General features: G+C 37.4%; 1 protein-coding gene across 4 annotated transcripts in view; it reads right to left on the bottom strand.

Moving 5' to 3' along the window:
• Window positions 1-23,322, bottom strand: part of LOC120621864 (probable global transcription activator SNF2L2) — a 28,137-nt gene continuing 4,815 nt past the window's right edge. For 2 of the 4 annotated variants that reach the window (XM_039887812.1, XM_039887887.1), the window contains exons 2-4: window positions 13,527-13,787; window positions 10,298-10,427; window positions 1-4,655 (exon numbers count right to left, since the gene is read on the bottom strand). In XM_039887812.1, coding sequence (XP_039743746.1) covers window positions 4,219-4,655; window positions 10,298-10,427; window positions 13,527-13,751 — 792 coding nt within the window. In that variant the 5' untranslated portion in view covers window positions 13,752-13,787 and the 3' untranslated portion in view covers window positions 1-4,218. The remainder of the gene's footprint in view (window positions 4,656-10,297; window positions 10,428-13,526; window positions 13,788-23,322) is intronic. The other 2 variants (XM_039887745.1, XM_039887651.1) reach the window with 2 other exon arrangements.

Below are 23,322 nucleotides of genomic sequence, written 5' to 3' on the forward strand. Positions count from 1 at the left end.
CCGCTTCTTCTGAAATTAGGTAAAACTTTCCGAAAGATATAGAGCTAGATAAGACTTCTTGAGGTGATCTGTAGCCCTGGTTCTGGGGCTGATGAAAAATTCTTGAGGTAAAAATATACTGATCTTTTATTTTTTTATTTTAAGCGTTATAGACATACTAGCAAAATACAGATTCTTTTCAGCTAAGTACTTTCTGATTTTTTTTTTTTTCTGAATGGGAGGTCTTTTACATATGCATAAGTTTTCATAATATTTTATATTTAGAGTTTCTTTCATCTATATATAAAAAACAAATTTCTAAACATTAAATTTCAGGGTTGTTAAGCATTGAAGTGGGTTATGGAGGGAAATTTTAGAATATATTTTCCCTAAAGGTCTTTAAAACAGGGTATATTTTGCATTTGGGTTGCTGTAGGTGTGATCCAACCAAAAGAGGAGATAGAGATTTCTAACATTTATTTTAATTCTCTATGATTCTATGAATCTCTTTAATAAGATCAAGAAAGTGGTAGAATTAAATATATTTGAGGACTTGGTATAAGCATACTAAATAATGAACTTTATATATTAAAGCCCTCTAAAAAAGCACCACCTTTAACAAAAAAAAAAAAAAGCCAGGTCTTACTGAGAAGATAATATAATAATTACTTAAATTCAGTTCTCAAAGTGTTTTTCCTCCTTTCAGAGTTTAAATAGTTCATCAACAAAAGCTGTAACGGTGCAATAGCACTAGCATTTCATTTATTCTGGGCACTTTCTTTAGCATTACAGCCTCTAAATACCTATGCAGAAGCCAAAGATGACTCCTTGAGGTATATTCAAGTAACTGTTTTTAAAACCACATTTAATAATTACAAAGGGGGGGCGGGCATTCAGAGCATGGTTGATACCTTTCATTCCTAATCTAGTCATTTTTAGCCTATGACTCCTAACTAGAGCTGATACATACATAGCTGGCCTTCTTTAGTTGATAAATATAAAGGCATTCTTATCTGGTCGACTGATCTTTAAAATCGAGAAGCAGAGAGAGATCCAAACATGGCCTTATACATTCAAATCTCCAATTTAAAAAGTACTACATCTTGTTGTGAATTAAACAGGTACACTTAAAAGTACCCTGCCCCAAAATAACTGATAAAGTTCACCTCAGCTCTATCACTACTGGTCATGCGAGCCTGAGCAAGTTAATTTACCCCTTGTGCCTCACTTTCCTCATCTGTAGAATGGTGCTAATAATAGTATCCACCTCACAGGGTGATAGTGAGGATTCAATGAGACAATGTGACTACATGCTCTCATCATTTTTACTGCCACCGAGGATGTGAATGTAGGGAAATATAATTTAATTACTCGGCTTTATGAAAGACTCCATGGCAAAAGAACAGCTGTTAGGAAATTTGGCACTGTATTAGCTGGAAATTTTGGGAGTACTCTTTTGTACAGCAAACTTCAAAATGTTTCTACAGTTTAATACAACTCAGCACAAATACTCAGATAAGTTGGCTTGCCATGTGCTTCCTGTAAATCTGCTGTCAGAGTCACAAGCAAACTCTTTTCCTAACCGAACACCACAAGTTCATTTACTGCATAGGTCTATTTTCTACTCCTTCCAACAGATTATATAAAAACTTCTATTTACAGAAGCTGGGAAACTGAGTGCAGCTTGCTGTAATTAAGCATGCCCAGAATGTCACTATCTATTCATTAGGTTTTACGCCTGTCCCTCAGGCGGCTTATGGAGTTGAGTTGCCTGACTGGATTTGCTCTCTATTGACAGAAATCATCTCTACAACAGATACTCATGGGCCTGCTAAATGATAAGACCTCTCCCTGGAATCTTCAAATGGAAGACAAATTACATTCTTTAGCTTATCTCCTACTCCCTCTCCAACATAAACAATTGTCAGAGGTACAAAATGTGTCTGCTTTCCCTTCAGTCCTCACCTTAGAAGTCAAGGTAGAGGTATCCCCTGACACTCCTGAGGGGCATCCCAGGGCAGCTAAGGGGGGAAGGAGTCTTTACTGGATGCAATGCTATGCCTGATTTTAAGGAACAGGGAAATAAACTCATTAAAATACCTAAGTCTCACATGTACAGAATTTCTGAGCATTCGATTTGCCTTCTAGGACAAAAGCATATTTATGCGAATAACCATTCTGTGCATTAAATAAGGATTGAAGTGGTTTCCACAGGTTGAAAAAATAAAGTGTATTTAATTGAACATATCAAGAAACTTGAGATAACTAAAATGTGATGGGAGAAGCAGGAGAGGGACAAGCATTGAAAAAAAATTAGCAATAAAACTTTTACTTTCTACCATGAGGTCCTTCTGCCCGCTGCCTCCAAAAATACCGAACCTTATTCAGTTCCTATTTTTAATTTTGCTTTAGTTTCTAAAAAGAAAAATGAATCAAAATGAAAAGAAAAATGATGAGTTAGATTTGAGTGGAGCCTATAGCAGGCAAGGACTGAAGAGTTATTTGTTCATTGAGCAATTCTTCCAGTCCAACTGTAATTCTCTGGTGGTAGCTATGATGATGTCAATTTTGGTGATTTATAACTTTGGAGTCAGTTTGAGGCAGACCACCCCAGCCAAAAAGATTCTCTTCACATATGAGTAACACTAGAAAACGGGACAAAAGAAAAACGAAATCACAGCTACCTCCTGATAAGTGGACATACTTAAACTTATTTTTTCCTAAAATATTAGTAGATGTATTTGTAAACAATTATACTTTTTATTTAAAGAAGGGGGGCAGAGAAACAATAACAATTAATAAAAAGTAATTTAAAAAAATATTTTTTCCCCTTCTTTTGACTTGTCTTCAAGGCCAATCCAAAAAAATGTCTTTGTCAAGTTATCATAGGGAGATGATAACCTTCTCCCTATGAAACCTGAGATATGGGGAAAAGTTCAGCAATGCTGTCAGATGCAGCCTCCTTCCCCAGGGGCAGGAATGGGTCGGCTCTATTTGAAGGAGGCATCTTCTTTCCTCCTCCATCCACGGCCTCTTTGCCCACTCTGTCATAAAACACAATCTGCCTAAATATTTTCCTTTCTAATGAAGCCTGACTCCTGGAAATATAAAAGACACAAGTAGCCAGTAATAAAATAAATTCCATCAAATGACAGGGGCTTGGTTAGGGAAGATGTAGGCGTCAGAGCTGGGTGAAAAAAAAAAAAGGAGCCCTCTTTTCTGAAAATGATCCAGAAAACACATAAGATTGTGTTTATAAGGACGTGACACATTTGTTATGTAAAAGTGTCCAGACAACTGAAACTTTATCCTTTAACCTTCCCAGAGAAAACATTCATGGAAGGTCATCCTATAGCCTCCTGCACCTTTGAATTCTATCGATGGGATCACGCCAGCCCACTAGAAGGCCATACAAGGACTATCTCATCTCCACCGATGACATAATGTAATAGCTTCAGATTTGATGCCAGGGTATGTAAGAAGTAGGCCATGTAGATTCTGTTACTCTGTTTATTACAAACAAATGTTATCGATGCCTGTATCATGCAGTGCCTCGTACAATAATTTAAAAAATAACTCCACCTGGGAAATCTACTTTATATTCTCATGCTAGAAAAGGGTCTGTGTCCTCTGTGAACTGGTAACCAACTTCCTTGTGAAGGATGAGAATTAGGCACCTGACCCCGTCTCCTTTCCTGACTGCCAGGAGATCTGAGTCACCTTGCAAGCTCAGATGCAGCAACCATAAGAACTCTGGAGGCCCTCAGGTGCCTGATCTCGATTTCGATTTCCCTTTGTTTCTGATTTTCTACTTGATAATTATTTCACTGCAGGTATGTTTCTTGGAAGCCTCCCCAAATGCTTTTCACAACAACAACAAAAAAGGGTAGAAATAAATAAATCAACAAACACAAAATGGCTCAGAAGAGAGCCGATTCGAGGAATGTACTGGGTGTAGGAACCCTTAATCCACGGTGTGTACATGGGCTTCCCATAGACCTGGAAACTCTTGAAAGAAAATGCAAAATCATGGAGGGTGGTGCTTTTTTCCTAGGTCCACAGCTTGTACCAGAGTCCCCAAAGCTTAAGAAGCCCTGCTCCAGGACTCTACAGCAAAAAAGACCAAGAATCTTGGCCAACTAAGTAAAGCAAGACAAGGGAGCCAGCGAGGCACAAAAAAGGCTAAGTCAGCCCTGGGCTTATACCAACCCAGCGCTTCTGTGCAGTTAGCAGTCTTTCTCATCCGAGTGGGACCATCACATTATTCATTTGTTTGCATATTAACCTACCAGATGGTCTGCTGAAGTTAACAAGGGCCTGCTGCTGCTGCGGCTGTTGTGGCTGGGGCTGGGGCTGCTGCGGCTGTGGCTGCTGCTGCTGCTGCATGCCAGGCAACGTCCTTTTCCCCTGGACTGCAAGCTGCAGTGTTTCAGGGAGGTGCTGGCCCCGGGCCAGCATTTTGTAAGCTAAAATCTGAGCTCGAAGCTGATGCAGCTGGACAGGACTAAAAGGCGAGGGACCTCTGTTGGGCTGGTTCATTGCCTGTGGATCTCCTGGGATGAGAGGCCCTGGCTGGTTGGGTGGCATCTGGGGTGGGGTCGGGCCACCTCCCGACGACATAGGGCTGGAGATATGCTCTGCAGCTCCCAACGGAGATGGGTGTGGGGACATATAACCTAGAAGAGAACATAAAAGGAGATCACAAGCTGTCCCTGATGACCCTAAAAGAGAGGCATTCCTAAATATTCTGGTAATTTTCTATAACAGCACTGTTTGCTAGAAAATTAAAATATATATAATTTAAAAATAATATATAATTTAAAATTTACATATATCAAATATATATAATTTAAAACTTCCTAGTAGTTGCATTAAAAAGAAACAGACAAAACTAACGTCAATAATGTATTTCATTTAAATCAGCATAGCCAAAATATTATCATTTCAAAGCATAAAAATTATTAAAGAGATATTTTACACTTTTTTTGTACAAAGCTACAGCATGTCTCAACTCAAACTAGCTACATTTCAAGCGATCAATAGCCATATGTGTCCTAGAAGGTAAATTGTTTGTCTGTTGTATACCTAAAGGAAAAGCACCAGGGGTGTTACAGATTGAAAGAAGCTCCAATCTAGAGAACAAAACCTGAAGGTGTCTACTATATCATAATGTGGAACGAAGAGTCTCTTATGGGGATAACAAATATAACTTGGTTTACTATTATGCACATTATGAATAATTTGCAGTTATTGAGGGCCTCCACTTTCTAGGCAATATGCAAGGTCCTGTACATACTGTCTTAGTGGAATTCTCCCTGGAAACAGAGCCTGATGGAGGGATTGAGTGCAAGCGATTTATACAGATGGTGCAGGTACACTGGCAGGGGTATGGAAAGGTGATATAAGGAAGGGAAGGCAGCCAGTAAGGGATGCGCTATTAATCCAGCTGCTGCAGTGGATGCCTGAAGATTAATTTCATGCAGATGCTCCGAGATATAAGGCAAATAACTTGCCTCCAAATTATCCCAGGGAAGAGGTGAAAAAGCTGAGTATTTATACTCTAAGGATCATCAGTCACTGTTTATGTCACTGGTTAAGACTCTGGAGATAATTAATCCCAGGGACTTGTCCACCTGTGGGTAAGGTAGACATAAGTAGATTAAAGGCAAGATGGTGATCTGGCCAGTGGACATCAGGCTGGTGGGAAAAAAGAAATGGTAAGGAGGATTAAAGGGATATGAATGGAGTATTCATTATTTCCTTAATCCTCACAACAACACAAAACACATATATTGTCACCTCATTTTTTTAAATGAGAAAACTGAGGCTGAGTTACAGTAAGTGAGTCATCAAGGTCACACCATTAGCCCTTGGCAGCTCCTAGACTCAAACCACAGTTCGCCTGATTCCAATGAGTATATTCCTTCCATGGTCTAATATTAATCTGGTTTTTAAAAATATTAATTTCGGTTTTAAATTAAAGACTTAGAAGTTTCAAAAATCTTCTAGAAAATTATGATTTGACATAAAAATGAGTACAATCTGTTTGGGTTATAAGAGATCTAAATGGGAAATTCAAGAATACCTTTCTTGGGGAAGAAAAGTCAAAATGCACAAAAATTTCATGGAACTTATTTTAGACAAACTGTATAGCACTGGAATTCCTAGAAAAATGTGTGACAGTATTGTTGGAGGGAGATCCAAGATAAAGGAGAGAACAAAGGGGCCTACTGCAATCCAAAAGGTTGCCTTGAATTCAAACTAAGTGCTAATTAATGAAGTCAAAGGTGTCCTCAGACACAATATAAAATATTAGATTAAAAGTCTTGCCCTTTAATAAATGTACTTCCATCACAATTAACATAAAGGTCATCACATAGGTGTTATTTAGACATCTGCTATGTTTGAACTTATGTCAAGTTTGAGCTGAAACAGCTCTGTGAACCTATGTGCAATCACAGTGACCCGAGACTATGTGACTGCCACTGACAGGGGCCTCACCATCGTCATTCACAAGACTACAGAAAATAAAAAAAATATAGTTACTTTTATCTCGAATTGCCTTTTGGAAAGGGAAACAAATTTAGCTTGATCCCCTAATACAAGAGTATGTTTTGTTCTATCAGTTGGTGGGTGAGAAGTAGAACTCCATTCAGAAAAATCCTGTCCTGAAGAGAAATAGAACTACTTTTCACTCTCTAAATCCCTACTTCACAACAGAGCATAAAAACCATGCAGCAATTAGAGTTCTAGTTGGTCGTATGATTAGCCAAGAAAATGACCCTAAAATCAGCTTGCAAGACTAGCAGAAATTTAATCCCAGTATATCGTTATAAAAATAAACACTTAGAGAATATAAATAACATACATCTATCTACCTATGTCATTAACCTTCTTCCTTTTCCTTTTTAATGAGGTACACATTTTAACTGTAATGCTTGTGCAAAATGGCATTTTATTCATTATGAAAGCACATTTCTGACACCTTTTTGGCCAAATCTGTACCTATAACAGAAAGAAAAACTTCCTACCAAAGCTAATGACATTTTCATAGTAGAAGGGATACAACCAGGTGTTAATATGAGTCATGTCTCCTGCCTTCTGGTCTCTCCTCTTTCCTAAGGTGATCCATTATAGCTTACCCATGATAAATCATAGGATGCCTAATACAGTAGACCAACACATTAGACAATCTCAACTATATAACACTGTTTATCAAATCACTCTTATAAACTATGAACTATGTGACAAGGCAAAGCTATGAAGGTGAGGCAGTCACATTAAGCACAATAATTAACTTTACCTCAAATTTGCTAAGAAAGAAACTGAGAGTGGAATAAAATTATTTCCCAGAATTAATCAATAAACAAAATTTTACCTCAAATGTAAAAAACCGAAGGTGGGAAAAATCGTTTCCTAGAACTTATAGGGGATGTTAATAGAATCATTCCATCACAGTATGATATTAAAGATGTGTGTTTCAGCTAAAGAGAGATTTTTTTTTCTAGATGACTAGCATTCCATAAAACTTCAGGAAAAAACAATCTAAATGATGAAACAACATATTTTAGTAATTATCTTTAGTTGAGAAAACAGAGAATAGAAATTGCCTAAAAGTGAATATATACATTTGTCTGTAGGATGACAGTGTTGATGCAGAATTTGCTTTTTAAAAACTCTGGTTTGATTTGCTCATTCAAAAGTAGTCAAAAGAGGCAGTTTTCCTTTCCTAGTCTTCAAGGGCCATTATCTCCCCAGTTTCACCTTGCCTCAGAGGGAAGCAATCGCCTCTCTCTCTCCTTTTAATAATATTGAACCAAGTGCCAATTTTATATAAATTTTCTCTTCACACACACATACACACACACAAATATTAAATGGTATATACTAGCCTTTGAAGGTTTTTTTTTTTTTTTTTTACCCAACTACTAAAAATAAACAATGTTATCATTGAGACCATAAGATACACAATTCAGTATTTATTGAAGGAAATGGTTTTGTTTCTCAACCAATACCTTAAAATAACCTAATAGGTTGCTAGGTAGTTAAAGCTGGCAGCTTTCCAATCAATACCACACCTCTCTGTACTTGTGTTTATAAATGGTTTTCTACAATAGGGTTTTTAAAGATACATGTTATTACAGAGTCTAAATTCTTTTTAAATCATTATATAGAATAAGACTGCAATATACCAATACTACTTAGTCAAAAATATACTTTTAAAGAAGTCGTTCCCCAGCCTACAATGCACTTTGCTATTTTAGAGAAACTATTACATGCTAATTCTGATTCCATTTAATGCAGACCTCTGCATTTCAAAGTAATTATAATTTACTGAAATTATATAAAAATTAAGATCTATTTAAAACTGTTGACTTTTGAATCCACAGGTTTATTTCTCGACCTAACTGAACAAAATTTACTAAGTATCTATCCGGTTATGCACTAGACATTGTGCCAAGTGCTAGAGATACCAAGAAAAATCATCATTCTTAAATTGAAGAAAGGAACCAAGCAATGAGAGAAAGTCAAAGATACATAAAAGAAAAAATGTTCAATTATAATTCACACATTTAAAAGTGTTTTGTTTTAGAGTTTTCCTATGGCCCAGCTTATCAGAGGTACGGCAAAGCCAGGAACAGATAGAGCAAGCACCTGGCTTTGCGAATCACTGAATAGAACTCATTTACACTTCCCAGATATTAAAAATGAGACCTACAGTAGCTCTGTGAACATATCTGGCTCCTTAGAATTTAAATGATAAACTTGGAAGTGTCGTCTTAATTCCTTCTCAACAATGAATGGGTCAAATGTTTTCTTCCCGGACTGCAAAAAAGTCCCAAGATTTCAGTGTGCTTTTCTGACAGGGTCAAGATTTTATGAATCATCTGCAACAGTGATACCTACTTGTCATCAAAATTCAGATCAGAGTGTGGGATATTCAAAACTTGTTTGAATATCAGTGAACATGTACTCCTAGCCTCCATGACTTGCTTATTTATATGTATATTTTAAAACTGAATATATTTCTCTAAATTCTCAGAGCCAAAAATCTTCTTTCGGGTGGATGGATATCTGATGGATATCTGAAACACACATACATTAAAGTACAAAGGAGTATACACGGCGATGCATAAACTATAAACTGAATTAGAATATCAACATATTGGGGTTAATTAGTACAGAATAATGCATGCCCCTTGCATATTAAAATGACCATATAATGATTCTGAAAACAAGTTAGAGTGTATTCAAAAGACTTTGAGGTATCTTTAATATGTCTCCAACAGTTAAGGAAGAAGGCACCAAGGAGAACTGAAATATACCATACATTGATTCGGCCATTATTATGGGTTGACTTGTGTCTCTACAAAGATATGTTGAAGCTTTAACCCCTAGTACCTGTGAATGTGACCTTATTTGGACATAGGATCTTTGCAGATGTAATCAAGTAAGATGAGGTCATAGTGCATTAGGGTAGACCCTAAGCCAATGACTGGCATCCTCATAAGAGGGAAATCTGGGCAGAGACACAGACACACAGAAAAAATGTCATGTGGAAACCAACACAGAGATAGGAGTGATAGATCTACAAGCCAAGGAATTCCATGCATTGCAAGCAATCACCAGAAGCTCGGACAAGGCAAAGAATTCTTCCCCAGAGCCTTCAGAGAGCATGGCCCTGATCATACCTTGATTTCAGACTTCTAACTCCAGATCTGTGAGAGAATAATTTTCTACTGCTTTAAGCCACCCAGTTTGTAGTAATTTGTTACAGCAACTCTAGAAGACTAACACAGCCACCCACCAGCAATGACAGGTAATTCCACTGCCATAAAAACCACTTCCAGACAACGTATGAGCATGCAATTCAAGGGACACAAGTGGCTCCTCTAACCTTCACATTTACACTGTTGCTGGGGGGCGGACCGGGATTCTTCTGGCACTGTCACTCACAGGTTGTGTAAACTTAGGAAAACAAAGTAAATTCTCTGAGCGTTAGCACCTCTATCTATAAAACGGGGTCATATAATTTACCTTAAAAGATCACGATAAAGATTCCACATCAAGTACATGAAGCACTTTGCAGAGTGCTTGGAGTCACAGAAGCTAGTAAAATTACTAGGATTTTGTTAATCAAATTGACCATATAAATCATAAAGTTGGTCAGGACTTGGGGAGATTTCTCTAGGGAAAAGAAACCTGCTACATTCAATCTTCCTTAGAAATGTTCTTTGGAAGTCATAATTAAAATAACCAATACAAAAGATGAAAGACTACAATATGGAGCCACAATCAGGTAATTAGAATTACAGACCTTGGCTGTGTTGATCCATCGGACTCTGGGGAGGGCCCATTCCTGGGTGTGGTGGCCGCATACCAGTGCCCTTCATGGATCCACAATGAATATCTTCTACAATCCCCTTATCGTGCATACCATCAACGGGCTGAAAAGACATGAGTTAGATACCTCTTTAAGGTAAAACATTTCTATTTGGAGTTTTAAGACCCCTCTTTAAAGTCTTCAAAATTGTGGCACAATCATCTATTACTCATACAACAGTCACATATTTTAAACCCATATTACTTATATTATTATATATTACATATATATTATAGGCGGGGGAAAAAATTTTAAAAGACTACACCAACAGGATCAGCAAAACTATCTGTAAAAGTTAAGGCTTTAAACAGTTGAGTTTTTTTGTAAAGTCAAAACCTGAAAATAAAAGTAAAGTCCTATTCACAAGGTATACAAATATAAGCTATTCTGCCATACCATTTTAAGTAAATCCTGAAACTTGTTATATGTTGAAGTTAGTCCAAAGTCTGAAGGACGACTATTTGAAATGTCTGCGATGATCTATTTTTTGGTAATTTTTTTTGTCATCAGAGGGAAAGGAACCATGGAAAGTTTAAAAGTTGAAACCAGAAAGTTCCATGGCAGTTGGGAAAAGAGAAACAGACAGGGCAGGGCAGTGAATGGGGGTGAATACTGAAAGGGAAGAAGGGTGAAGTAGATGAAGCAATACTACAGAGGGAGCAAGTCCAAAAAAGGTTAAAGGTACAGGTCTGGAAAAAGATTAAGAACATAGGGTCTGGAAACAGGACTTGAGGCCAAGTACATAACAGACACACAATAAATAGCTATTGAACTGATGTTAATCTAATCCAGAATTGGGCAATAGAGCATGTGTTTGAAAAAGGAAAAGTCTATTCCTCCTCAAACTAGAATAGCAATTTTCAAAACAGCCTGAAAGGAATATTTCCAGGAGTTTTATAGAAACCAAATGACTCCGAGCAAGAAAGTCTGAGTGTTTGCAGTTTTAGATAAAGGAAAGTTAATTTCTGCAGAGTCAAAGGCATACACTTGAAAAGAGGAAAAATCTACTATATAGAGGATGTTAAGAAGGAAAATGGGAAGAATTTGGAATAAAGAGTGTCTCTGAGTCTGTTAAATAGTAATAATAGAGAGGAAATCAAAGCAACACAGCAGATGTATTTATGCCACTTGTTTATTTCCAGGAATGGGGAAAAGCAAAATGCTGAAGCTCAGAGTAGGAATGAGGAGAAAGAGAAGGAATAAAGCTGCCTATATAAAAGAATCTAAGGAAGTGAAGGCATCTGGTCAGCAGGTGTGAACTTAGGCACTTAACCATGTCCTCACGCAGGGAATTATCTGAGGGGCTGGGAGTTAAGGAAAACCAGGGTGGCAAAAAATGCAATACTTGCAAGAATGAGAGCAAAACGAAAAACAAAAAAGAACATCAATGGGAGTAGAGAATATGAGAAAATGTGACAAAGATGCTAGGTAACAAAACAGAAAGGACCAGAAGAGATAATTAATTAAAACAATCCAGGGCCAAAAACGTAACACTGACCCAACACTGCTCATACATTTAACTGTGAAATGCTTAAACAACAATAAAGCTTAGCTAAATATTTCTTTAAATTTTATCTTTCATTTCGGAGGTGAGACACCCTTAACCCATTCTGAAATTATCCAACCCACCTGGTTTAAGGTTTACAAATGATAGATCAGATCTATAATACAGTTCCTAAATTAATTAAATATGATCACAAGACAATTTAATGACTTCAATATGTCTATGTATTCAATATGTCTGCTAAAAAATGTGATATGGAAAATAAGCAGCTTTATTTCTTCAGTTACCTGACAAGCTAAAAATGTGTTTAAAAAAAAAGGAGGGAGAAAACTTGGGATATTATAAAAATATCCATGATATATTTTTAAATGAAAACAAAAAGTTTCAGAGTAATTAATATGATATGATTTTATAATGGTAAAAGAAAAATTATTTAAAACTCACACCTGTATATGTATCCCTGTGATTATATGGTATTTTTATTGAACCTGGAGAAAAGTAAGGTGTGAAAAGCATGTAAAGTAAGCTGTTACCTGGGGTGAAGCCAGGATTAACCATTTCCTTTATCTCAGTATGGTTTTACTTTTCAAAATAAGCATTTATTACTTTCCTGATTTGAAAATCATCAAATAAAATTTATAAAAAAGGAGATCTTCTCTTCCAAGTTCAAACACCTTACCTTAAAATTCACCTACAGTCCTGTACAATTAGAGGGGAAACTTGCTCTTTTTTACAGTAATCTTTCTGTTTTAAACCAGTATCTTCCACGGCTTGCTTATTTTAACATCGAGAGGCATCTGTCCACCTTATTCACCTGCAACGTTGTCTAAAAGGAATATAAAACCTCTACTTGTCTCATCAGGCACAACCTTTAGGTAATATACAATGGCCTCAGAGAGCTTCTCTAGCTTTTGCTAACATTCGAGGCAAACTGTCACAGAGGTTCTTGTTTACTTTCTCAAAAGCCTGTTCTCTCTTCTTTGTACATCCTGCGAAGGCGTAATGCCAAAATTGTACCAATATGGTCATCCCCACAGCAACAATCAGAGTCTCATAAAGAGAAGATTATTATAACCTTAGACCAGAAACAAACAACTGGACCTGAGCTCTACTAAAAATCAGATCCCTCTTCCGAAACTAGAATAAGGCCACTTCACAGAGTCAGCAAAGGGCATTTTAGGGATTCCCTAGAAACTATTTTAAAATCTTTAGAAAGGTAGTCATTTTCCTTTTACTCTTTGGGATTTTATTTTTAAAATAAATACCAACATTTTAAGGAAGAATAATTAACAATATGTCCATTTGTAGATGACATAAGTTATTTAACACATATAGTCAGAAAAAAAAAATCAAGACATGCATTTATATACTTATTCCTCAAGCCAAAATACCTGCAACCCACAAATCACAGAATTTAACTGTCAGAACTGCATATTCTATCCGATATTTTTAAAAAGCCAAGATCTGCTCTTTCTGAGTAGTACAACATCTATAACAATAAAAGAGCTTCAGAATGTCTGTTTTTCATAACATTCAAGATAGGACAAAGACTTAGCTTCTCTCGTTAAAAATAGTAGTAAAGAGAGGGGCAGAGGTTATCAGAGCTATTAGCCATCCACGACTCAGAAGACAAGGCTGAGCAGGAGAATAAAATCTCACCTTATGCATCTGATGCATGCCTTCCTGCGGGAAGTCGGCAGATCCCATTGCAGGCATAGGGTGCGAGACACTCGGGGGTCCAGGACTTGGCCCCATCATACTGTGGACGGAACCTGGGGATGGTCCGGGTCCTGGACTAGGTCCGAGAATTGGTCCAGGAGAGGGTCCGGGCCCTGGCGAAGGCCCTGGGTGGGGCATCGCACCAGGGTCTGTGGGCGTGGACATCTACTTCTCTCGTCTCCGCCAGTCGGTACAACGACACTGAGTTGAAAAGAAGAAAAGAGAAAGGAATGTTTTAAACATGATGTTAAAATCAGAATAAAACAGTTGTATTTGATGGTGCCATTTCTATAACAAACATCAAACAGAACTGCCCTGTCTGGTCCAGATGTTTGAGTGTGATATATATCCAGCTGCCCTAGTCTTTATGGAGACCACTTGTTTAGAAGAAAAAAAAAAAAACACACTCTAAATGATTCCCCAGAAAGATATAAATCATCTAAGATACAGAAAAGACTCACTGGAGAAACTAAAATGTAACACATAAGCAGAATTCTAAACAAGTTTGAAATTTATTACTGAAGTCAACAGATGCTCTCCATTACTTACTGGCTTGGGCACCTTACAAGTCATTAACCCCCAAAGCCATTAAAATATAAAACCCCTAAAAAAGGATCCAACCAAGACCCATTTTCATAAGTTAAATGGAAATTCAGAACTTCATTGAGAATTCTAGACTGTTAAAAAGGGAGAAAAAGTACAATTTCATAAATTGATAATGAAAGAGAATTCCAGATCATGGGAATAGGAGACATTATGGGAGTCAGAAAAATATGGGTTCAAATATCCATATTATATAATTACTAGCTGAGAGTAAAATGCAACGGTACATGTTAAAAACATAGCTTTGTGCTTGGCACAATAAGCAGCCATCTTTTTTATGATTATTGTGATGAAATTGGTATATAGATTATACATATATTTCAGGGGTTTAACATTATAGATATTTGTATATACTACATAGGGTTTACCAATGTAAGTCTAGAAATCATCCATCACCATACATTTGACCCCCTTTATCCATTTCGTACTCCCCTTAACCCCCTTTCCTTCTGGTAACCACCAATCTGTTGTCTGTATCTATAAATTTATTTTTGCTCATTATCTTTGTTCATTTTTTAAGATTTCATATAAAAGTGAAATCACAGTATTTGTCTTTTTCCATCTGGCATAACACTACCCTCAAGGTACATCTACTTTGTCGCAAATGGCAAGATTTCTTTCCTTTAATTAATTATTCCTTCCACACACACACACACACACACACACACACACACACTCTCTCTCTCTCTCTCTCTCTCTCTCTCCTCTCTCTCTCTCTCTCTCTCTCACACACATCTTCTTTATCCATTTAACTATCAGTGGGTACTTAGGTTGTTACCATGTCCTGGCTATTGTAAATAATACTGTAAATAAACAAGCATAGGGGTACATATATCTTTTTGAACTAGTGTTTTTTCTTTAGCCACTCTTTTCTAGCATTAGTTTCTCCACTACCATCACTGTACTAGAAGTGAGCAGAAGGATCCGTTTAAGATGTGGTCCTCTTGCCAGCTATTTTAAAGACAACTTGGACAACTGAGATTTGTCTAGGCCTCTCTGCAGTCTAACATTCCCCAAAGAAGTCATCCATGACTACAGGATTGGGGCCCACCACAGACTACGTATGCAAATTCCAGTTCTTCAGTTTCAGCAAAGCATATTCCACTGCCCATGCTCCAAAATGTCTTGGCATCCCCACCAGGGAAACGCCTCAGGGGGTGGGTATGACTGCATCTTGGATAAGAGCCAAAACAAGTAAATAAGCTGTTTTCCAAATTCTGACGGGGATTGATGATCGCAGCAAGATCACTAAAAACCACTAGTGAGAGCAATCGTTACATATTATATTATCTGGGGGCGCACACCTATATACACAAAAACTTTCCTGCCGTTAACCTCACAAAATACAGAATGAGAGACACCCTAAGCAATTTGCTTACCACCCACTACTTAGTAGCAGGGATGGAGTTAGACTGAGGGGCCCAGTCACCCATAGCAGGGCTCTTTCCACAGTGAAATCAGAGGTTAGAGGAGAAATACAAAAAAGAAAGAAAGAAAGAAAGAAAACCACATTAGTTTCATTCTTAGCTACCTACTGTCACCTCTCACTAAATCTCTAGACTGTCAAGGCCATGAAGGCTGGGTCTAGCTCTTCTTCACTCTTGTATCCCCAGCACCTCCAATCAGCATGTAGCAAGTGCTCAAAAAAGATCTCAATGAACTGTGACACAATTTCAAGGGAATCTATTAATAGTCAATTATTGTATAAATAAAAATTAGAAAGTAATCAGTGTCTGAGGTGAGCTTACATAAAGAAATCTTAAAAGTGTAGGCAAGAATTCAGGGCAGAAGTCAGAGAAAGACAAACATCATTATGGTTTTATGTATATGTGGAATCTAAAAAAAAAAAAAAAAAAGAGAAACAGACTCATAATACAGAGAACAAACTGATAATTGCCGAAGGGGAAGGGGGTGGAGAGGTGGGTGAAAAAGGCGAAAGAGAATAAGAGGTATACATTTCCAGTTAAAAACAAATAAGCCATAGGGGCACGATGTACAACACAGGGAATATAGTCAGTAATGTCGTAATAACTTGCATGGTGATAGTGAACAGACTTATTGGTATATAAATGTCAAGTCACTATGCTGTACACTTAAACCTAATACAACATTATATTCCAACTATACTTTAATAAAAATTTAAAAAACAAACAAACAGGACATTCTGATAAATGAATTAGGGCTAAAAACGGGCAGTGATGAAAGGGCTACTTTGGAGTGATAAGCAGGGGATCACTCAAACCATTTTGCAGACACAAGTTGGGACTAAGCGAACAGAGTTCAAGTGGTTTCTAACACAACAGGGAAGCCTGGCGAGTGAATTATAGCCTTGAATTCACTAGAGAGCCAAATGTTATTATTTATTCTTTGTGAATAACAAAGCAGGCGGAAATAACATTTTTTTGGCATTCCACTCCCCCACCCAACACACACACGTTCAGTCAGCATTTTAAATTTAGGAAGCTGACGTCAATTCAGGGGTACTACAAGTTACAATGTTATTTCATGTATGTCAGCAAACTAATACACCCCTTTATTTTTTAGTGAATAAAAGGAAATTGCTTACTTCCTGTTATGGTTTACATTGAAATGGGCTTCAATAGCTATTATGGTAATATACCATAACTCTGAACAATGAAGATACAAATACTTTGCCTGGTAGTTCTACTTTTCATGTTTTATATTTTAATATACATTATCCCATTATACTACTTTCCGCATATATGATCGTTTTCATCTGGGAATCTCATAGAATGCTGTAATTTCTTGTATATAGTCCCATAAAAATGCTCCTCATTTTTTGTTAAAGGAAACTACTAAAACCTTCTTAAAGTATAAAACATATGAGAAGGAAAATGGAAAAGTATGGGCATATAAGTGGAATGGTAATATGGGAACATGTTATATAGGGAACTTTTTAATAAGAAGAGAAACTTCAGATGCTTAAACTTAATGAATGGGTCCATGAAATAGCATAGATTCACAAACGAGAAGCTAGCTCAGAGAAATAGCATAGTTCAGTAAACGAGGAAACTGGCCCCTGCCACACAGCTAATGAATGGCAGCAATCTGGACTCTCGTACAACTTGAATATGACACTCTCTGGCTTCTGACTTGAGTCCAGAGACCTGGGTTCCTGACTTCTCATCTCAGGGCCACCCCCAAGCCCGAAGACCTGGGAAAAGTGCTTTTTCTTCAGGGTCTTTAGGCTTCCTCTGGGCTTGGAATAGGAGTGTCTCAAGGCTCCCTCCATCTGTCTATCCATGACTAGGAGAATCTCGCAGACCTTGTCCAATCCAACGCTATGCACGGTAGCGTCCATCAGTGGCAGAGTCTGGGCTGTCCCAGGATTCATGCCTTGCTCTCATCACCCAAGTGTCCTAAAGAGGAGCCCATCTCAAAGATACAGCTGTGGTCCTGGTTTCTTACTCCTATTCATTTCTGGTGGCAACTTCACTGTATAATTTAAGTACATAATTAAATTTCCCTACCGTGTAAAGCCTCTTGGGGGAATAAAATACAAAGAGAGGCCAGTCTGAGACAGAGGTGCAGATTATGACTAAATTACTTTGATTAAGGTTTAAAGTTCAGTACTGATCAATTCAACTTCTCCTTCATCAATACTACTGGCATTCCTAGGAATCCAAACCCCTTTCTTCTTCAGAGCACTAATGAAATTACGCAGATAGGGTGGTAGGCGTGGTAGAGATGGGGAAGAGGAGAGGGCTCAGATAACTTTAAAAGGGTAGTGGTAAGTCTGTCCACAAGATAACACTCAAAACTTATTTTTATTTTGTATTGGAGGAAGGAATTTATATTGTCACGTAGAAGAAAAACCCATTCTACAATTATGTGGCTAATATAATGAAGAAAATGTGTGTGTGTGGCGGGGTGGTAAAAGCACAGTGAACTCCTCATACATGTATCACTAGTCCCTTAGCCTCCTCTATTATGCTCTCCTCTACCTCAGACCAGCACTCCCTGAGGGCCAGGCCACTGCATTCAAGAATGTCAACAGTACACCCTGCTTTCTCTCATCATGATGTTCCTGCCTTTACAACTGGGGAGTGTGTTTCAAGTTTGGAGCTTCCCACAAATCCAACCACTATAGACATCATCCCTCAGGCCCAATCTCCTTCCTCTCCCCTTAGCTTAAAGCCACAGCATACCCATCTGCATATTAAAAGGAGTTCAAATTCATGGAATTTTAAGGGTCACCAGTCCGACCATGACAACATGACAAAATGTAAACTTTACTGTCTTAAAGGCAATCAATGGAAATACCAAAGACCCCCACTCTTGTAATATTTAAATACACCCACGTGGGCTTCATAATAATTTTAGTGATTTAAATTGAGGAGACATGTTGTCGCATCCTCATTTAAACGATGAGGACAGGAAGGCAAGAAGAGATCACATATTTTGCCCAAGGTCACATCTCTAAGTAGAACTTTTTGTCTCTCGACTCCTACATCAATACCGAGCCAATGCACCTACCAGGCACGGCCATCCACCAGTGTGTAGAGTATGCGACAATGCATAGGAGTAGAAAGTAGAGGACGGAGAAAAAAGATGGAAACAACGGAGAGATATTTTGCAAGGATTAGGATTTGTCTATGATAATCGTATTAACTTAACTTGAAGAGAAAGAGAAGTAGAGAGAAGCCCTAGAGAGAATATAAAGTGGAGACGATGTCATGAAGTCAGCAATGTTTCATCGAACATCCAGGGCACCACTTTACTTATCTATTCCCAACTGTACTGACTTTCCACGGGACATAAGGAATGCAGGATGTACAAAATGGCCAGAGGGCTTACCCCAAGACTCTGCAAATCTGACAGGGAAACAGGACTTGTTCATAAAAAGCAGTGAGGGAGAGAGAGAACAAGAGAGGGGGCGGGGGGAGAGAGAGAAAGAGACAGAGAGACAGAGACAGAAAGAGAGACAGATAGAGACAGAGAGACAGAGAAAATGAAGCTCCTGCAAGACAAGAAGGGGTATAGCTAAAGTGTCCAATGTAGCCACAGGGTAGAAGAAATTACTTCTAGCCTGGAGCATGGAAGAAGGAAAAGAGAGTTAGGGAAGTCTTCATGGAGAAGGTGGCCTTTCAGCCAGACCTTGAAATAAAAATAAATAAATAATTTCCTAGAAACTTTTGTTTTCTAGCCACAGAAGGAGTTTGAGGAAGCACCAGCACCTTGACTAGACAACACTTCTTAAAGAACTTTTCACCAAAGGGTGTAAGGAAGATGGGAAGTCTTGGATCTCCAGCAGATTTTTGTCACTGCTGGATTTATAGAAAGACTTCAGGGTACAGGTCAAAGGTAGAATATTAGAACTAAAAATTAGGCCTAATTCACATCTCTAAGAATAACAGCATTTTTAAAGTTATCTGGCTGTGACTGGAGAACAAGGCTTAGGAGATAGTTAAGAGGTTTGTTTTTTTTTTTTTTCTTTTTTCTTTTTTAAAGAGTTCTTTTTATGCCTGTTTGCTGATTCAGAACTTCTCTCCTAACACGAAGAGCTTCTTGCCTTCTATGTAGCTTTCTCTATAAATGAATTGATAATTCCCCGACAAGAAGTAGCAACATCTCTAGAACTGCAAGATAAGCACTGCTATTTTTAATGGGGGAGCAGAGAATTGGGTAAGGAGAGTAGCAAGGAAGATAAAGGAAATATATCTACCAGAAGTTTCCTTTTCAGAGGCCAAGGTTGTCTGGATAGGTGATGAAACTTTACCAAAGCCCTCATACTTCTTGGCCTAAGACATCCATCTTTAAATAGTGCACAATATGATTTGTGCCACAGATAAAAACCACACTGGGCTTAGAGTTAACATTATACATTGCGGGAACAAAACTCCAGAAAAGCATGGAAAACATTTTTTTCTTGTGGTTATTCATGTCAGTTTACCATTCAAAGTCGAATGTGTTTTAAAAAAGGGTTGGATAAAAAGTTGGCCCTGTTTGTTGGGCTTCTGTGAACTCTTCATCATTCAGTCAAGGAACAAATCAGGATGTAAGCTGCTGCCTTCACTTTAAATAAACTGCCTTGGGACCGTCCTTGCCCAGAGTTAGACCTGGCAAAGGCTGAGAGGCAGCTCTGTGCAAGACAGAAGGTAACAACAAACTCTGCAGTGGCTAATTAGTGCCCCACGATTCCCAGGCACAGCCTCACAGGAACCTGGCTCTTAACATTATCACCCTGGAGATACCATGAGTTGTCGTCTTCCAAGAGTTTACCTGCGATACAATTTGATGACCTCCTCAGTGAGGACGGCCAATGTTTCCACAAAGGAAAAATTCCTTTAAAAATCATGTTCATGAGAAAACCCAAAGTACTAGAAAACCCCTCAACAAAAAAAGCACCTCAGCAGAGAGCATCCCTGTAACCTAGGACTCACTTCCTTTGGCAGATATAAAGGTCACCATGGATAACTATCGCTTCTAAAATTCAGTTGAACCCAGACTGCTAGGCAATGGGTCAAAACCTAACCAAACAAACCAAACCAACAAAACCTAGTATTAAAGCATGACACTCTGCAACGTACTTAGTGTCCGTGTTTCTCCTAAGTTCCGTTAGCCCCCTTTTCAAAGCAACCTCATTTGGGATGCTGGTAAGAATTAAAGCTAGCAACTTCCTTCTGTCTGCTAATAGAATTTTATTTATACTTTAAACATATAAAAAGAGTCTGAAATATATACTTTAAAAACTTTTCAGGTTGAGATGGCACACTGTGACTTAGCACTAAAACTCGAACATTATATGCTGAACAAACCCTGGTTGCGTGATGAGTGTTGATATGCCCCACTTGCTCTGACTTTCATAGTAGCAACAAATATTCAGGAAGAAATGGATAATGGTCATTTAGGATGTTAACATGCCATTTAAAAAAATCACCATGTAGTTTATTTTACTTCTGAGCTTCAAGTTCTTCATCTACAAAATAAGCATAATAATGGCCGTCTACAACCTCGATTTTGATATGACTCAAATAAAATATTACATACGAAGATCTCTGATGAGCTATCATATAAAAAGTGTACTTTATCCCAAGGATCCTTCTAAAGGCTTTAATTCCAACCCTGGAAATGCATCCACAACCTGCCAGATTAATCTAAAATAATTTTTGTTCATGAATTCTCTTGGTCAAAACTTTGGAGAGACAAGCCTGCAATACCCACTGGATAAAATATTTATGCTTTAGTCTGGAAGTCAAGTCTTTCTACCACTTCCAACTTTATCTTTTGAAAATTCTACCCCACTGGAACCTCTTGCCCTGGGCAACCAGGTCAAAACTGGTTTAGTCTTCCAACAGATTCTTCATGCTCAGACCCTGTGATCTCAGATCTTCTCTTCTGATCTCAGAAGATCACAATCCACCACCGCACCCATGCCCTCCAACAGCAGCAGCAATCCTACCTCATCTCTAAGGCCTTATCTATGCCATGGACCCAAGAGAGCTCACCCTGATCGCTCCTTGTATCATGCAGCCTGTACAGTTTACCATCTGCTATTCATATGTTTACATATTCAGGTACAGTCTTTAAAACACACAAATTCTCAACTGTAGGCCATTTATTTTTTTTTCCGAATGACAGACTTCGCTTAATAGCATTTTAGAACATGTAGGAATACAGCTCAACAGCAAACTATAAAAGAGTTGTAAATATTTTCAAAGCTATTAAATGCCCAGTTGAAAAGCATCAGGGGGAAGATGGGAGAGGATTTTCCTCATGGATATTGGACTTATAAGTTTGATGACTTAACTCCCAGTGGGATGGTAAAAACCAGAAATATGTATCAAGTAGGTTAGGAAATGTACAATCATCCTAAACAAGAAAAACACAAGCTAAATACAAACTGATATAGGATTTCCCTTGGACTACTATTAACCTATCAACCAACAATATCCCAATCCTGTTTGGTTAGAGGTATTTTCTCTGTTTAAGTACCTTTAACTCCCAGATTCTGAATTCAGTTAAAAAGGGACAAGTGGGGGGAGATTATAATTATATTTAATGGTTTTTAAAATTTAAATTTATTTCAACTTCTGTGGATTTCATTTGATTTACAAAAGGCCATATTTAAATTAGGTCAGTTTCTGAAGTTTCTAAAACACTAGTGTTTGTATAGAGGTAGATGATAAGTTGATATAAGACTGATGCTTAAGTTGATGCTTATATACCTAAAACTACAATAGAAGATTGCTATATTTTTAAAGATTTTAAATCATAGAGGCATATAGCCTGATAAAAACTGTCTGAATGTTCTCAAAGTCTTATATATCTAATAAAACATCATAATTCATAGTAGGCTTCAGTTACATAATAATATGTTATTAATACATTATATATCCATATATATAATACATTATATGAATCCAGAAGTCTGAAAGGGTACCACTTATGTCAACATTCAGCCAAAAATCCTGTATTCCAGATCTAAAACATCATTCCAGATGAGCAAATTAATGAGTTGACTCATAACTGTTTTATACCCAACATTCAAAAGATCTAGCTATTTAGCTCCTAAATTTTGTCAGCTCTATATGTTTTGCTAAAGTATAATTATGCAAGTATCCTTGACTATATCTTTAAAACTGCTATTACTTAAAGGCCCTCTCTAACATATCCTGAATACTTTAGGGAAAGTGCTAATTAATATAAGAAAAAATGAAGTCATAATAAACAGTAATAAAGTGGTAAAGTTTTCCGAACCCAGACTGCTACATTCCATTTAATTAGTGATAGATAAGATATATCTTAGGCAAATAAATATGCTATCTTTCATAATGACTCGGGCAAAACTAAGTTTTAGACTATGTTTCCTAGTAAATATAGAGTCACAATTTTCTATGTAGAAAAAATAAACACCCCAGACCTTCCTAAATGCTCTACCATATAACTTACCACCATCTGTACTTTTTATTACCAACTACTTATGGAATGATCCATGACTTTACTAACTGGCTAGAGATTAAATTTCCATAAAACAAACTCTTCCAAAGATGACAGAAAAGTCAGCATCCTATATTGGACAAAAACAATCAGAACACATTTAAGGAAATGGAACAATTAGGAAGAGTTTTTTTACATTAAAAAAAAAAAAAAAAACCTGACCAAAAAAAAA

This window comes from Pteropus medius, unplaced genomic scaffold (genome assembly GCF_902729225.1).
Source record: "Pteropus medius unplaced genomic scaffold, Ma_sr-lr_union100, whole genome shotgun sequence".
In the NCBI taxonomy this organism is placed as follows: Eukaryota; Metazoa; Chordata; class Mammalia; order Chiroptera; family Pteropodidae; genus Pteropus; species Pteropus medius.